The 17,723-nt window shown below is 41.7% G+C and overlaps 2 protein-coding genes across 6 annotated transcripts; both read right to left on the reverse strand.

The window, feature by feature from the left end:
- Positions 1–79: 79 nt before the first annotated feature.
- slc8b1 (solute carrier family 8 member B1) lies at positions 80–8,080 on the reverse strand. Of its 3 annotated transcripts, none has more exons than XM_026188212.2 (15): positions 7,707–8,080; positions 5,137–5,289; positions 4,542–4,594; positions 4,123–4,180; positions 3,444–3,549; positions 3,189–3,356; positions 2,367–2,480; positions 2,198–2,269; positions 1,958–2,088; positions 1,719–1,860; positions 1,502–1,623; positions 989–1,142; positions 816–896; positions 660–724; positions 80–561 (listed from the first exon to the last, which is right to left on the reverse strand). In XM_026188212.2, the coding sequence occupies exons 1-15, from the start codon at positions 7,848–7,850 to the stop codon at positions 370–372; spliced, it is 1,755 nt and encodes a 584-aa protein (XP_026043997.2). In that variant the 5' UTR covers positions 7,851–8,080; the 3' UTR covers positions 80–369. The 3 variants fall into 3 exon arrangements, with proteins under 3 accessions (XP_026043997.2, XP_026043996.2, XP_080165311.1); XM_026188211.2 differs by having other exon boundaries at positions 2,198–2,272; XM_080309185.1 differs by lacking the exon at positions 5,137–5,289 and having other exon boundaries at positions 2,198–2,272; positions 7,707–8,034.
- A 693-nt stretch (positions 8,081–8,773) lies between these two features.
- Positions 8,774–17,380, reverse strand: LOC113033972 (acyl-CoA dehydrogenase family member 11). 3 transcript variants are annotated; one of them, XM_026188207.2, is made up of 15 exons: positions 17,240–17,380; positions 15,787–16,099; positions 13,713–13,936; positions 13,505–13,604; positions 12,654–12,771; positions 12,303–12,445; positions 12,072–12,224; positions 10,958–11,052; positions 10,756–10,855; positions 10,538–10,678; positions 10,361–10,453; positions 10,174–10,281; positions 9,918–10,089; positions 9,447–9,513; positions 8,774–9,330 (listed from the first exon to the last, which is right to left on the reverse strand). In XM_026188207.2, the coding sequence occupies exons 2-15, from the start codon at positions 16,069–16,071 to the stop codon at positions 9,219–9,221; spliced, it is 1,911 nt and encodes a 636-aa protein (XP_026043992.1). In that variant the 5' UTR covers positions 16,072–16,099; positions 17,240–17,380; the 3' UTR covers positions 8,774–9,218. The 3 variants fall into 3 exon arrangements, with proteins under 3 accessions (XP_026043992.1, XP_026043993.1, XP_026043995.1); XM_026188208.2 differs by having other exon boundaries at positions 15,787–16,214; positions 17,240–17,362; XM_026188210.2 differs by having other exon boundaries at positions 15,787–16,095; positions 17,240–17,346.
- Positions 17,381–17,723: the final 343 nt, after the last annotated feature.

Raw genomic sequence — 17,723 nt, forward strand, 5'->3', positions numbered from 1 at the left:
ACTGCTGGCTGTAAAAATTACCTATTTACTCTATTTAGAGAAGTTAGAGGGAAAAAAATGAAAGCACATACACCCCAAAAAAATTAAACCAAAATCATTTAATTACCCCAAAGCAGCATGCACAAGTCATTAACATTTAGATCAATAATTAATGGAGACAATTCAGTGTTTCAAATTACAAAAGGCACAGTGTGAGTCGTTTCAGTCCTCCCTGAGCAGACTTTGCTCGCCTGATTTCATTATCCAACCACAGGAACTCTGTGGGTAGTAGTCAAGTGGAACAAAGGTTACAGCTGATTCTTGTAAAAAAAAAAAATAGTGCATAAATAGTTGTAGTTGTAATTTTTCAGACCGGCCGCAGCATCAGGTCTACGTAACACGAATCTTGCCAAACTCTGTAAGAAGTGCAATGATAAGGAAGATGACATAGAAAATGAGGAGAAAGATGCCATAGGCCCGACCCAAGTGGAAGCGGCACAGTGGAACGATGACAAAGGACAGGACCAAAGACAAACCCAGAGATCCTGCAAGAATCCATGTCAGCAAACCTTCTGGTTCAACCTGAGAAGGAACAAGAACAAAGGCCTATTATCTTCATAGTGTCTGAAACAGGCTCGTGTAGCTTGGGTTAGATTACGCTGCATCTTAGAGGAAATTACCTGCACGTCGGCATGTGTTTGGAGCATTTGCACCAGACATCCTAAACCCACTCCAAACAACATGTCTGAAGGAAGTAAGAGTCAAGGATACTAAAAGCCTCTTTTATACATGCATGATAGGTGTTGTTTTACAGAGAGTCACAAAAACAAGGATACTGAAAATGATGCCTCCAAAGCAGGCAGATATAGCCATCCGTGGGTAACCCTGCCGAGCGATGGTGATGTCAGAAAAGCAGTCTGAAAATAAGAGACAATTTTTTTTTAAACAACTAAAGTTACATATAGTATGTTTTTGGAGAAAAATACTGAATGAAGTTTTTAAGCATTACCTCCAATGCTGTTTCCCCAGGCCAACAGAGTCAATCCCAGCACAGTGTTGCTCAGACGCAGCACAACCCCGAGCATGTGCAGAAGACTGACTACTTCAGAGGCCGCCGCACTGATCAACACTGCACTCACCACAAACCCCAAAAGAGCAAAGAACTGGGAGGGGAGGGGAAGGACAAGAAATTTACAAACAAGTATCATCATAGCATAAATGTAAAGACCTGTGATGTAGCTTTAATCTTGAATCAATATGAGAAACGCAAATATTTTAAGCCACCTTAGAAGCTTGATGGCAGTGTTGCTAAAACAAAACCAGCAGTTACCGGATATCCATCAGGCTCAGCTGTACTTAATTTGTGTTAATTAGCAGGCAGGTGCAGAGGGGGGGGCTAGAGGGGCTTGAAACTGATATGTGCCAACTACTGCACCACTGTCCCACTTGGCTACAGTATTACAAAAAGGAGTAATCATCATCATCATACTTATTCTCCACACACACACACACACGCACTTACTGAGTGATATCTTGGAGGACAGTCATTGCTGGTTGAGCAGAAGACAATAGCAGAAACAAAAAGTCCCAGCAGGAGAAACAGCAGCCAGAGGGGAAACTGCCCTTGGATCATATAATTTCCATCTGATAAATTAAAAAGAAAATAATTTAATCATATGCTTATTTTGATTAAGACTAGGACTTCAAGCTGCTTCTGTTGTAAAATGTTAAGCACTTACATGCTCCAGACTGGAAGACGAGCACACACACCACAGGAGCAGTGATCAGGTGGAGGCAGTTTAGGGGGCGTCTCCAGTTTCTGTCTTCTTTGTCAGGGTCAACCACAGGGATACAGAGCAGCAGCAGCACTTCCAGAGGAGTCTGATGGGTTCAGACCAAGAACCACAGAATAATTTACTTTAATTTACATTGAAAGACAAGTTTTGACTGGATTTCACTTAAGTCTGTGAACCAGTACCTTGAATACTTTAAGGACTTTCCACTTCCATGATTTCCTCCTCCACCTACGGTTGTCGACTGGATTCAAAGAGCTCAGCAGGATCTGACTTGTAGACTCAGAGTAGGGCAGAAGTGGTCGATACTCTGACTCTGCAACACACAGGTGTAAATTATGATCTGTCACTCAGGAATGTGCTGCAGTAAATTTACTTTTGGGTTTATTTTTTGTTTTTTTAAATGGAGGCTGCTGCATTCCTACCATACTCCTGATGAATACTCCTGCCTGTCAGACAGGGAACGTCATCATCTGATGAGTCAGACGAATGAAAGTCTGCTTCAAAGAAAAACAAAAACAAAAAAACAACATCACTTGGAACTGTGTGGTTTTTATTTGTCTGTGTGTAAGAGTGTGTGTTTATATATCCAACCTGGAACATGTGTAACATTCTGGACACTCGTGTTGTCAGAATACTTTTGCCGGTTGTAAATGAACGCACTGATGATAACAATCACGACGTACAGGACGTAGAGGCCAAGGTACCCTAGAAAAAAGAAAGAAAGATATTATAGTAAAGACATGTAGGGATGATGAACATTACACGCAAGCAAGCACACACACAGAGACATGTTTTCCAACTAATTAAAACTAGTCAAGACTAGTTTTAATTAACCTCTTCTTTTTGGCCCTGTGGGTTTCACACCTAAGCTGTAAAAACCAGACCAACGACATAGCCGCTGATCTGGCTCACGATCAATCACATTTCACAGGATATTGCAATTTGTGAAGAGCAGAAAGAAGGTGTTAAGTTTACTTGTCATTAGTGGTAAAAACTAATGAGGACTAAAGGCTCACACACAGTCGTATTCAGGACAAATTAATCAAATTTACCACCATGCCATGTTTGAGATCAGGAGTATTATGACTACAGATGACTAATGATCACGTGTTTAATTACGCTAAGATGTTTGTGTGGTTCTCGTAAGAAACAAAAGTCATTTTTCTAACAGCCCACTGACTGACACTCAGACAAAAGTCAGAAGCAGAATAACAAAAGTGAAAATGAATGAGCTGTCGAGTCTAGTCAGGATTCACTGATGGCAAATTAGAACAAATGTAAAGATTTAAAATTATAATATTTGTTCAAAATTCAATGAGAAGCTTTCTAAAACCGGACCAACAAAGAAAAATCGAGAGGTCAAATAGGATGCATAATTAATGCAAGACCATGTGTGCGTGTGTCGCTGTATACCCAGTGTTTCTCCCAGCGTCACAGTTCCTCTGTACAATATGAGGAAAGTCCAAAACACTGCAACCATGTAGAAGATGACATCGCGCAGAAATGGACGAGAAGCTACAGCAAAAGGCTTGACCAGCGCCACGCTGCCAGCAACTACTGTAGTAACAAATATCCCGGCTCCTGGAAAGGCAAACAGGCTGTCACATCTCAAGGCGTTTTTAAAATTTATTTACATATCGGTGTGAGCGTGCGCGAGTCTGTGCCTACCAAATAAGGCTCCGACAGCCAACCCCGCTGTGTGCGGGTGGGAAAATGCTGCAATGGCACTGAAGATGTCAGGAGCTCCATTACCAAGAGCCAGAAATGTCACACCCTGATCACAGGCAGCAGTCAAGGAAAATATTCTTCTCAGAAACTATAATATAAACATTAGTGTGCAAAAGTTTTGAGCCTCCCCTTATTTCTTTATTTTTTGGCTTCCAAGGAGCCAGACTTTCTCGTAATCTGGTTTTGAGCAATAGCTCTCCAGACTTTTTGAAGGCATTTCTAAGTATTTCTTTGAACATTTGCTGCTTTTACACTCATTTTCAGTCCAGTTCTTGTACTGATACTTTTCAGTAGAGTGAGTGTTTTTTGTGATATTGATAGAAAGAAAAAAAAAAAAAAAATTGGTTTCCACTGTGTGTAAAAGTATTCATGGCGTCAACATTATTAGAGCAGTGTAGAATTGCACAAACTCAGTTATTTCTCATCTTCTAGTCTGTATTTCCATACATTTCAATAAATAGCTGCACACTTCCAAAGAAGTGAAAAAGAAACAAAAAAAAGGTAGATCAATAATTTTGCCCAGTACTGTATATTCTAATATTTAACAGTCTAAGAGGTCAAACAGAAACTTCAGACTGCAGCCCATGGGTAGTGTTCAGGCGATGGAGAGAAAGGATACGGCCACATTGTGGGTGAGGCGCAGACTGGAGGAGATGGCAGACAGGTTGGGACAGAAGCTGGAGAGAGGGGGAAAAATAAATACAATTCAATAATCTTATTGAGAAAACAAAATAATTTAATACCTCAATTTACAAAAAAAGCTATGTCTCAATAGATACTTTTCACTGAACACACAACAGCTTCTTTGCAGTAGTGTGTAAAGTGAAGTGGGTAGGTTTAAAAATAAATAAATAAATAAATAAATAAAAAACAGAAGCAACAGTTCTTTCTTTGAGGAAATCTCACAATCTTGCAACAAAAGTGAAACAGTAGTGAAAACTCCACTCATGTGACTTTTCTTTGCACGACCATTTCGCTGAAACCATGATGTGTGTGTGTGTGTGTGTGTGTGTGTTGAATAACACCAGCGACACTTACAACTTAGAGGCAGTAAGTCCCAGAATAATAAACAAAAAGAAGAGCCATATAATCTGTGGAGAAGCAGAAAAAAGACAGCAGTTGTTGGTTTGTGAGGTAAAAACTATTGTTTAAAGAAAAGAAAAAAAAAAAAAAAAAAGGTGTGAGTGCCTTTACATTTACAAACATGACACTGACTACATTGGTCATATTGTCCCTGACCACAGATTTCTCTTTTAGGTTTCATTTGCAGATTCTCACTTACACTGTTTTTAACCAAACACTTCAGTTAATCCCATTTAAGACTTTGGGTATCTTGCAAACAGGGGAACTGGAAAATATCCACCATTATGAAAACACATTTAGCTAAAGCAAAAAGCTGATTGTTTTCCTAGTTCTGTTGAAGCAAAGTTTACTTCCTCATGTGAGTTTTATGTTGATTCACAAACAGTAACCAAGCCCAAAAACAGAAGCACCTAACACCTCTCACCCACATTTAAAAAACGGTTTAGCTCACAAGGTAAAAAGGTGACCAATATGTTATAAGGATAATACCACCTGGTCTCTCCCAGCTTAATTGTTATAGAAATAATATAGAAATAACTCAGAGTCTTACACAGAAAGAGATGGTGAGTGGTGTGAGGTTGGGAGGCAGCAGACAGAAGGCCACTTCAAGGTAATTGATGAAGCCATCTTCCATTGAACAGTCTGGTGTTTTCTTCACGAATGCACAGCGGTCTGCAACGCTGTAGTTCATCACCAAGTCGCACTGCACGCGCACACACACACACACACACACACACACACACACACACACACACACACACACACACACACACACACACACACACACACACACACACACACACACATTATCTAAATGGCTCAACATTTTCACGCAATCATTTGTGGCTTAAACAGTGGAACAACAACATGTGCATCTCTTTCGTAATGACTGATGAAGGTGAGTGTACCATTCATTTATTTTTGTGTTTAAGATAAGATAAAACTTTATTAATCCCTCGAATAAGAATACAAGTGAAGAGGCACTACAGCTTAGTTGTCCCCCCTCCTTTGTCCTCCTGTTTCCCCTCCCTTCCCCCTCCAGAGAGGAGTTAAACAGTCTGATGGCGTGTGGGACAAAGGAGTTTTTAAGTCTGTTGGTTCTTGTCTTTGGAAGAAGCAACCTGTCACTGAACAGACTCCTCTGGTTGTTTGTGGCCGTGTGCAGAGGATGCCCAGCATTGTTCATAATGTCCAGCAATTTTTTTAGTGTCCTTTTCTCTGCCACTGTCACCAGAGTGTCCAGCTTCATGCCGACCACAGAGCTAGCCTTCCTGATCAGTTTTTCCAGCCTGGATGAGTCCTCCTGCTCCCCCAGCACACCACAGCATAGAAAAGTACTCCAGCAACCACTGACTGGTAAAACATCCTCAGGAGCTTCCTGCAGATGTTAAAAGACCTCAGCCTCCTGAGGAAGTACAGTCGGCTTTGGGCTTTTTTATACAGGTGCTCTGTGATGCATGACCAGTCCAGTTTGTTGTCCACCCACAGCCCGAGGTACTTGTTGACCACCTCCACCTCCTCTCCCTCTATCTGAACCGGCTTTATACATTATATACTTTTTAGATATATTTAGGCTTTATATATTTGAATATGAATGAAATCACACTACAAATCCATCTGAATATAAGTAATAATAATAATAATAATAATAATAATGGATTGCATTTATTTGCCTTTTCTAGGCACCCAAAGCGCTTTACAATTCCACTGTGGTGAAGGCAAGCTACAAGTTGTAGCCACAGCTGCCCTGGGGCAGACTGACAGAAGCAAGGCTGCCATATCACGCCATCGGCCCCTCTGGCCAACACCAGTAGGCGGTAGGGTCAAGTGTCTTGCCCAAGGACACAATGACCAGGACAGAGAGAGCAGGGGGATCGAACCGGCAACCTTCCGGTTACAGATGAGCTTCCCAATCCCCTGAGCCACAGGTGGAACATGGGCGCTACATTTTGATACAACAACAACATCATCATCATACAGCACTGAGATGCATGCAATCATGATATAAGGTGATAAATAACAAATCACCAGAAAGCTCTTTAATTTTGGATCACTGCTTACAGTGGGCCTGCATACCAAGAGACCACATTAACAAATTTGTCTTAACACACACACACACACACACACACACACACACACACACACACACACACACACACACACACACACACACACACCTCTAACGGAGGTGTAACTTTGATGCAATCCAAGTCTACTCATCACCTTTACAGAAATAGATTGTGATAAACTGATATTGTCCAGATGATTATTTGCACATTTCGTTAAAATTCAGTCTAGTACAACGCCAACCACTACAACCTTAGCAATAAACAGACACCTGAATTCACCTTTACTGGAAAACGTAAAAAACAAGACTTGCCATACAAGTTTCCTTAAGGCAACATATATGGCATACCTTTTCAGCGTAACTGCATGTGACGAGTGAAACTGCTAAACTGTAACAAATAAAATGACGAAGGGGGTCAAGAATTGAGTGAAATAATATAGTTTTTAAAAAGAAACTAGAGGATGAGGCTCACTCAATTCAGATCCCGACTTAACCATTTCCGCTTGTGACAGCTGATGGCCCTGGGTATTTCGTATTTTCACAAAAACTGTGGACCGATGGGAGTCCTGAGTATGGGATGCTTTACCTGAGCTAAACCTGTCTTGATGAGGAGTGGTAAACTGCAGTGTGTATTATGCTTGGCATGAAGGCTCGATTTACTTGATTTAAATCAGACACCTACATTCCCTAATCAGAATGAGATGTCAGATCAAATTTTGTGTATGTTTTTCATCCACTGCAAAACAAGAAAAAGCACACCACCCACCCATGCAGAGGTCCTTCTGTATACCACACACATTCAGTGCTCTTTTCAGCTTTGCACTGAGGGTCTATAGTTTACTGACGGATGTGAACCAAGGCGATCAAACTTGACTTACGCCCTTAGCTTTCGCTAATCATGTGACAGGTGAAAAAAAAACTAACCAAAAAAAAAAAACTTTGCTGACTTGAACCAGAAAACAAGCAGCTGACGAACACCTGATAATAAAATACAGCACTCACAGATAACACGCTCATTTCCAAGCAAAAGCAAAGAAAAACATTTCACTGACCTCATCATTGTTGTTGTTTTCAGACCAACGTCCAGCCATTCCAACCCGGACACCAGACTCGTTTCGTAAAAGCTCTGAGCCCGAGGTGAGCTGCCAGCCACACGGCAGCACCACGAAAAGTGGCAAGAAAATACCGCAAAACATGATTCACTTTATCCCGGAGCCAGTTCCATTCTGCTGGGAAGCTAACAGGACATCCGTGGGCTGGTTTACTCTTTTAATTCCCGGGCGGTTAGCCTAAAAATTAAGTCGAAGATCTCAAAAACATGTCCCGGTTGTCGTATTTGTTACTGGTCTTAAATAACTTGTTTTCAAGCGTTCACACAGTCTAAGCTCAGATTCAATCCCGTTGAACATTTTGTACACCTTACTCTAAAACTCCTCCCACTGCTTTCCCAATCAGACATGTGCCACGTTCACGGACTCCTCGTAAACCCAGAAGAAGCAAAGGAACGAGTGCTGGAATGCAGACAGCAAAAGGTAAACGGCAAATACGAGGCTGTTAAAATACGTTAATATGTGTATTTAAAAGCTTAGTTTATTAGAGGTCTATACTCCAGAGAACCAGCCTATTCATTTATTGCCTCTATAATAGACATTTGTTTATGGTCTATATTTTTTGACTCATTTGAGCTACCCTACAAAGTCCTGATGTGCTAAACATCTCGTGTATTTCATGACGTATCTCATGGATGGCCTCTTTTAGCTCAAAAGAGGCAGGAAATCACACAAAAAACCGATCGGTTTTCTGCCCCGTCTTGTTTCAGGTTGCCTTGCAGTGTTCGAATGTCTGATATAACTTCCTGTTTGCAAAAATCATATTGAACATCTAAATTTGCAAAATAAAATTGTACAGAAAACAAGTGCAACAATATGTTTTCAGAGTAAAAAGTATTTATCGCCATTAGAAAAAAAAACATTTCGCACCCACTCCCACCTCGATATATATCAACATATTTTAAAAAGGGGTGTTGGATATTGTTTGGGTGTTTATTTTATGTTTTTGCTGTGTATCACATGGAGCAATGTTCATTTTTGAAAATAAAAAGCACAGTGACTCAGTAAACTCACAGTTCAAGTCACTACAGTTTAATGAATATCAGAAAATTGCGTTAAAACTGCCAAGTTTTTACTGTTTTAAAGTTTATACATCAATATGTATGTGCAGGTTTTCCAGCAGTACAGTAAGGCAGTGTGTATGAACCTGGTCAGTCAGGGCCTGTTTTGCTTATGATGTGAAGTTAATCTCTGGGCTGCTGATCATTTGCCTTTATTTAAAAAACTACATTTAACTGTGGGAATTCACATTTCAATTTACTGTCCAGTATTTACTCTGATACTGAAGACACAACCCATTCTCCATTTTATTTACATGCCTATTCAAGACCGAATTTCATTTTTAATGAAACATGATTTCAGTCATCCACAAAAACACAAACAATAATATAGCAGACAATAAATCTGTTTGTCACTAAGACAGACCGCAGGGCTCAGCAGTGACTCAGTGATTCTTCAGCCCTGTATCGACTGGTCAAAGACTAAAGCAGCATCAAGTGAAGTGTTGGAATCATAGTGACCTCTTCTCTGGTTCCTTGCCACGGGACACAAGTCCTGTTCGCACCACCTGGAAAAAAAAAAAAAAAGTGACAAAAAAACAATGATAAATAGTAACAAAATTATAGTGCATTTTTAAAAAATATTTTAGACAACTGCAAATTTACATTTTTTTTTTTTTTTTACCTGAGAGCTGCATAGGTGTCAGATGGAGAAGCTCCTTTCCAACATGCGTGATCAATAAGAAGGGCTCCTGATAACAGAGTTGGGAATGATAACAAGGTGCATAGAGGTAAATGTGTTTATTGTTTGAATGTTTGGCCACGATAACAGTACAGCTGACTGATTACATTACTGACTTAGAAGTTTGTTAGACTGAAAGATGTCAGCTTAAGCTTATGTTTTCAAAATGCTGATTTAGTTAATAACTTAATTACAAACTCAAAAAGCTGAAAAAAAAAGCAGAAAACATTTTAGTGAATATTTGACTTACGCTTAAAATTATTTATAATTATTTTTATGTTGATCAGCTAACCTGTAAATTAACTCATAGCTGCAGCTCTGGTGTGTGTGTGTGTGTGTGTGTGTGTGTGTGTGTGTGTGTGTGTGTGTGTGTGTGTGTGTGTGTGTGTGTGTGTGTGTGGGGTAGGTATACACCTGTGTAGATGCGAGCCAGGCTGTATGCCAGGTCTCTTGCTGCTAGCTCCAGGTAGCTGGGTGCTCTGGTTGCTGCTACCTGAACAAACTCTTCCAGCTCGCAAAGAGCTCCGCCCACTGCTGTCACAGCTGGGGCCAATGAGGAAACGCTGGAGGCGCCAGCCAGCAGAGACTATAACACAAAGAAAACACGCGCACTTCACATTTTTGTTCTGCTCAGTCACAAAGAAGATTTTTTCATTAAACTTGCTTTGACCTTGGTATGGCTGAAGTAGGCATGAAGAACCATCCCTGAGCTACGAGCCACACACCGCAGCACATCCAGAGACAAAACATTTGTGGTACCTTCCCATATGCTCAAAACCTGGAAGAGGAAGAGATAAGTTAGTCTTTCACTCTTTTTTGTAAATCTCAAGCTATCACACCTCTAGTATCAAACTCACCTGTGCATCACGGAGTATTCCAGGCAAGCCAGTATCCTCGATGTATCCCTGGCCACCAAAGCTTTCCAAACCCTCCGACACCACAGCCACAGCCTGAGACAAACACAACACTGAAACAATCAGACAATCAAAACAGGCAAATAACAGCTAACGCTAGCATTCACACAAACTGTTCACCTGCTTCCCAGTGTACAGTTTGACGACCGGAGTGAGCAGCCGGAGAAGGTGAGCATCGTGCTCGGTTGCCACTCCACTTTCTTCTCGGCCCAACAGACGACACACATCCATCACCAGAAGAAAGGCCCCTCGAGACTCTACCTGTAGTGTGAGAAGCATGTGTCCTGAAGCATGACAGAAAACACTGTGTGGAGTTTGTTCACCCCCTGCCAGCTTACCTCCATTCTAGCAAGAGTCTGCATGTGCAGTGGGTGGTCTTTAAGAAGCTTTCCAAAGGCAGTGCGCCGAGTGGCATAGTCACGAGCTAACTGGAGCACCCTGTGAAGACACACAGTTACACAAATGTTTAACCAGCTTACTCATGCTGTGCTTTAAGAAATCAGCACAGATTCAAGTGTGGTAGTAGGAGCGGTGTCCTGCCTTCTCATAGCGGCTGCTGCAGAGACGCTGTTGTGGATCCTGGTTATGGTCAGCATATTAGCTATGGAGGACACACCTCTCCCCTCCTCTGAGAGCTGTTGAGGAAAACAAGTTTTCAAAGATTTGGACACATTATAGAAAAAAAAATTACAAGGAACATGGCTTGTCTTGTTTCTCTAACAGTGAAGGTTGGTGGAGTGGACCATAAACTGCCTGAAAATGTCCATACCTTTAAACAAAAATGTTGGATGATTTCCCTCACAGTGATTAATTACACTTTTGCCATATAACCATGTGTTATATAGCAAAAGTGTAATCACACTGTGACAAATTTCTGTAAAAATTCTCCCCCAGCAGGGTAATGTAGGATTTGTGGTACCACACTCGTGTCCCCCATGCTTAAGTGTTCTGTGTATGCACCCTACACAGCTGTGCTTGTGTTACAGTCCAAAAAGGCCAAGATTATGAGCTTGACACATATAGCGCTATGAGTGAGTCCAATTCTGAGCTTTTAAAAAGTGGGCCTGAACAGGAAAGGGAGCAAACATTATTGAAAAGTCAACCAAAAGAAAACAGCAGGAGAACCGCAGTCATTGTTTGCAGTGGACACTTTTCCTTATTTTTAACACTCAGTTTCACTTCAGCTTTCTTTATGTTGTAACTTTGGTCTTCCCCGCAGCTAGCTGAAGGCCCAACAACAGCAAGAACAGACCAGCTGTTCCACATATTGGTCACAATATGCCTCCTGCTGACAGTAAACAAATGCAACATGTAAGTGACTGAACACAAAGCTCTGTGCAGGACAGGCACGCAACCATGCTTGTTCCTTAATGCCCCCCACCACACTGCAAACGCTAGTCAGAAACCTACACGAGAAGCACAACAAAGAATCCGAGGGATTGACACCACCTCAAAAATCCCCACAACCCAATGTCAATTGGTATCCACAGGTTGCACAGGAGCAAGCCTGATCCAAAGAGGCTTACATGAATCAAAGAATTTACAACATCCTGGTGTGTGTTTAAGCAATTGCTCATATCTGCACAGATAGGAGACAAAGCCTATAGTTTGTCAATAAATTGTTATATCCAATGACCCAGCATGTGTAACTGACCCTGCGCGCTGGCAGGCCGTCCAGCAGCAGCTCAGCAGTCGGCATTTGGCGTGTCCCCAGCTTGTCCTTCAGTCGCTGAACCTCAATACCCCTCAATCGGCCATCCTCATCTCGACTCACCTCCGCATAGAAGAGAGACAAACCTTTGCTACCCTGTGGGACAGAGAACAGCAGTCAATTATATCACTCTACAATTCATTGACAATGCTTTGTGACCGATGTCAGCAGTACTGGTATGGTTGCTCCGGTTTTGTCCTGCACTCTGGCCAGTGTAAGAGTCATGTCTGCGTCCGTAGCAGACGTGAACCACTTGAAGCCGTGGAGCTTGTAGGAACCATCTGTTTGTGGAACAGCCACCGTCTCAGTGCCGCTGGCTGAGGACAATGAAAACAACTCATGAAGCATTACAACAGTTACTCTTGTTCTGCATGACAAAGCGGGAAAAAAGTATGCAAACAAAGAATCTCCTCCACAGATATCTGATCCCTTGAAAAGCAGAATTACAACACTGTTGTACTGCAGCTCTTAATTTATAGATTGAATCTGGGACTGATAAATGCAGAAAACAGTGTCACTACTTACCCACATCAGAGCCTCCCTGTCTCTCTGTCATCCACTGTCCGGATGTCCAGAAGCGTTCTGGATGGCGGGTGGTCAAACGACTGTAGGCGTCTTCTACTGGCCACGAAACACCTAAGGACTTCTCATACACAAATCCAAACAATCATTCACTGTGCTTACAAGGAAAAACAGAACTGGGGTAAGCAAGTCAAAAATATGTGTACATTCACTACTATACAGCCATAACAGCAAAATATAGAGTTTTATTCAGTTGCTCATCAATCTAATATACAGTTCCCTCAAGTACATGCTGCTGTTTTAAACAAAAGCTGGCACATTTTACTTTTTTTTTTATTAATATTATCAACATACACTGTGCAAACTGATTGGAAGGCAAATTCTCCTTAACACAAACAGGAAAATAAACAGCAAAAATATAATCTCTCTATAAAAGAGATAAATAACACAATAAAAGATAATACAAATATACAATATAAAAGGAAATAGGGTGCAAAATGCATATAGTGCAAACTGTTCCAGATATGGCTATGATTATGTGGTTCCTCAGCCAGTTAAAACAATTTTACTGGGGTGACTTGATGGACTGATTAAATTCTTGTATAACTTTTGAGATGAAACTGTCTCTGAGCCTTTAGTCTCAGCATGAAATTGTCTGTAGCGTTTGACGGATGGGAGGACGATGAATTTATATTCTTAAAATGCCAATGTTTTAAACTACATTGGCTACAATATTCTTCACTTAATTCAGTTTTAAATGATTGGAGGTAAATCCCATTACTAGTTCTGTTGTTCTAATCAGTTTGGCTTACAGGACACTGTATTAGTCATGTTATTCACTTCTTTAAACACACCTGGATAACTTTTGCAGCTCCGTCGGTCATAGCAAGAGGACAAGTGTAGAGGCCAGATGAGGGAGAGAAAAGATACAGCTTGCTCATCTGGTACACACGACTAGGAAACACATACATACACTTTTTGGAAGATGACAAAAACACGTTACTGAAGTGAAATAAGACACATGAGCTAAACCGAAAAAAGGAAGTGCAACGGTCTTCTAACCTCCACTCGCCAAATGACCTCTCATAGCCAATGGCAACGATTCCTTCCTGCGCTGACAGGTCTTTCATGCGTTTCCAAGCATGGGAGGTCACAATGTGATCCACTCGGCGACCCCAGGGATCAAAGTGCACCAACCGTGGAGGATTGACCTCACACTCTCTACCCCAGCCATCCACCTCCTTTGCCACGTGTTCTCCAAATGCACACAAGTCTGAGAGAATCACCTGTAGACAAATTTATACACATACTATTCACACAAATACACACACATATACATACATGTATATATAAATTTTGTACTAATGTATGGTGACCTTGAGGGTCTTTAAAGGTGCTTATTATTACACACAATATATCGCAGACCTTATGAAACAGATCTCAGCCTGTTTACCTGATAGGACAGCTCCTCCCTGGCTTTTTAATAGTAACAAAGACCAAAGTCAAACTCTTATTGCTTTTTATACACTCAACAAAAATATAAACGCAACACCTTTGTTACTGCTCCCATACCCCATGGGATGGACGTAGAGACCTAAAATTCATTCCAGATACACAATATAACCATCCCTCCCAAACAGGGGTCACAAATCAGTCCAAATGTGTGGTAGTGGGCACATCTGCTATATTGAGATAATCCATCCCACCTCACAGGTGTGCCACATCAGGATGCTGATCTGACATCATGAGTAGTGCACAGGTGTACCTCAGACTGCCCACAACAAAAGGCCACCCTGGAATGTGCAGTTTTGTCTCACAGCAAAATGCCACAGATGCCACAAGCAATGAGGGAGCGTGCAATTGGCATGCTGACAGCAGGAATGTCAACCAGATCTGTCGCCCGTGCATTGAATGTTCATTTCTCAACCATAAGCCGTCTCCACAGGCGTTTCAGAGAATATGGCAGCACATCCAACCGGCCTCACAACCGCAGACCTCGTGTAACCACACCAGCCCAGGACCTCCACATCCAGCAGGTTCACCTCCAAGATCGTCTGAGACCAGCCACCCAGACAGCTGCTGGAACAATTGGTTTGCACAACCAAACAATTTCTGGACAAACTGTCAGAAACCGTCTCAGGGACGCTCAACTGCATGCCCGTCGTCCTCATCGGGGTCTTGACCTGACTCCAGCTCGTCGCCGTAACAGACTTGTGTGGGCAAATGCTCACATTCGATGGCGTCTGGCACGTTGGAGAGGTGTGCGCTTCACGGATGAATCATGGTTCACATTGTTCAGGGCAGATGGCAGCTGAGAATGTCCCAGTTCTTGCATGGCCAGCATACTCACCGGACATGTCACCCATTGAGCATGTTCGGGATGTGCTTGACCGGCGTATACGACAGCGTGTACCAGTTCCCATGAATATCCAACAACCTCGCACAGCCATTGAAGTGGAGTGGACCAACATTCCACAGGCCACAATTGACAATCTGATAGACTCCATGCGACGATGTGTTGCACTGCATGAGGCAAATGGTGGTCACACCAGATACTGACCGGTTCTGGGTCCCCAGACCCCCAATAGCGCAAAAAACTGCACATTCCAGGGTGGCCTTTTGTTGTGGGCAGTCTGAGGTACACCTGTGCACTACTCATGATGTCAGATCAGCATCCTGATGTGGCACACCTGTGAGGTGGGATGGATTATCTCAATATAGCAGATGTGCCCACTACCACACATTTGGACTGATTTGTGACCACTGTTTGGGAGGGATGGTTATATTGTGTATCTGGAATGAATTTTAGGTCTCTACGTCCATCCCATGGGGAATGGGAGCAGTAACAAAGGTGTTGCGTTTATATTTTTGTTGAGTGTAAAATGAATTTGTGCTGGTGCAACAAAACTTAAGGAAAAATATGCACTACATATGTAACACTGTGCATATACCCAACACTTCTTTCAAAAAGAAAACAAGTTATGAGCACATTAAAAAACAACAACAACAAAAAACACATTATAATATAGTAATATACACCTAATATGGACATTGTTATTTAATGGGCCTGTTGTTCTTGCTCTAAAACTGGTAGTATGACACCCTTTCTTGGGAAAAACATGTAACCCCTGCTCACCTCCTGGGGTATGTGTCTCTTCAGATATCCTCTGAGCAAGGCATCTTCTACAAATGGGTTCTTCAGCACTGGGTTTTCCTGAAAGAAAGGCCCTATCCTGGCTCGGGTGAACGGCAGGTAGCCTGCTGCCTCCCACAGCTGTTCTTCATTGGATCTTCTTCTGCCTGGCTCAGCTACAGAAGCTGATCTGACGTGGATCAGTGGTCGAGGTGAAGGAATGACACACCACAACCTGCAGGAGCCTCCGGCTACACGTCGGCTCAGGAGGGCTGAGGACACTGACATGGCCCAATACCTTCAGTCTGAGGTCTGACTAGGGAGTCAACACAATGCCATTAGAGCAGGGACAGGTGACATTTAGATAAAGGCAGGAATGTTTCAGTTTTTTTAAATGGGGTGGCACGGGGCTGGTGAGTGGCGTCCAAGAACTAGTTGGGATCAGGTAAAAAAAAAAAAAAAAAAAAAAGTGAGTTATAATAATTTTAATTTGCACAGACCTCCTTCTCCATAGACATCTATCTGCAAATACAGTAATAACAAAATACAAGCCACATTGAAGCACAAGAAGTAAGGTAACAAGCTAATAAAAATGAATCTGGATAAAACTGTTAATGGGTGTCATTTTTAGATATAAATAAGGGGGTCTCACACATCCTTTGTTTAGAGTTTGCAAAGTAAGCGACAGTAGTGGACCAAACCAATGTGAAGTACAAGAGGGGAAGTCCATCTTTCAAATTAAATCATTATTTTCCATTAATATGTAAACCAGTAGCATTCACGGGATGTAATAATATTTAAGCTCAAATAGTTACTTTGAAGCAATAAACTAATGGCAAGGACAAGTTGTATTGAAGTATTAAAGAGGACAACGGCACCCTCTGGGCAATGCCACCCCAGTGCCCTTTAGCACCACCCCTGGTCCACCCAGAGGCAGAACAGCATTCAGCTGAAAGCAATTTCTGTATATTTGGTTTTTACTTATTACTCAGAAAACAGGCGCATTTTTACTGATTTACTGATTCCAGATAGGATTAGCTTCTTTGTTTCTCCATTGCTGATACTTATTTCTTTATGTAAATTTATCTAGCTGGCTTGCAGACCATGGAGAAGACTGACAACCAAAGAAATGGGTCAAAGTTCATCTGGTTGCGTCGTTGCCTTTGTGCAGATATTATCTTACCGCTTGTATTCCAGGGTTTCCTTTATATTATTTAAATATATTTAAATATTAAACAGAGGCATATACTTGCTATCCTCTTCTTGAAACCCTTTATCATAACGCGTACTCTTCACACTCCAACCCGACAACAACACAGCAGTTAGCAATGACGTTCAACAAAGTTGTGAGCGCTTTATTCACGGGCAAGCTTACACAGACAACGCTGAATTAGTTTCAAATGAAACTTAAAAGCTTCCTAAATATCAAAGATATAGCTGCTAGCAGTCATCTTACCAAACGTTTTCCCAGCTGCGTTCACGTTCACGGCGGCAACTTAAGTTTCGCCTTCAAAATAAAAGTCTCTCCTCGTTTAAAGGTTCAAGTAGCACCTCCTGCTGCTACAGCAGCGACAAAAACAGCACGCAAACACACAGGTGACAAACACGTCTATCAAGGATCTATAGTGTATACAAAGGATAAAATATCGGGTATGATATGTTTATATAAATAAATATGTGTGGGACTAATAAAGGTTATCTTATATAAAACATCCCTTTTAGTTATGTTTTTTTGTAACTGCGTTGACGAGATGACTCAAAATAAACAAAGTGTTTACGTTCATTGTTAATTTTTTTTTAAAGCCAATGAACCTGTTATAGTTCATGAACGCTAGCTTCTGCACCTCCTAGCAGGTGGCAGGAAAGGAAAGATTTTAGTAGGAAGTGTTCTTATGAATCATCTGAGCTTTCAGTAAAAGCCGACGGTAGAAACTGGTGGA

The sequence above is a fragment of the Astatotilapia calliptera genome, chromosome 12 (assembly GCF_964374335.1).
Source record: "Astatotilapia calliptera chromosome 12, fAstCal68.1, whole genome shotgun sequence".
Lineage (NCBI taxonomy): Eukaryota > Metazoa > Chordata > Actinopteri > Cichliformes > Cichlidae > Astatotilapia > Astatotilapia calliptera.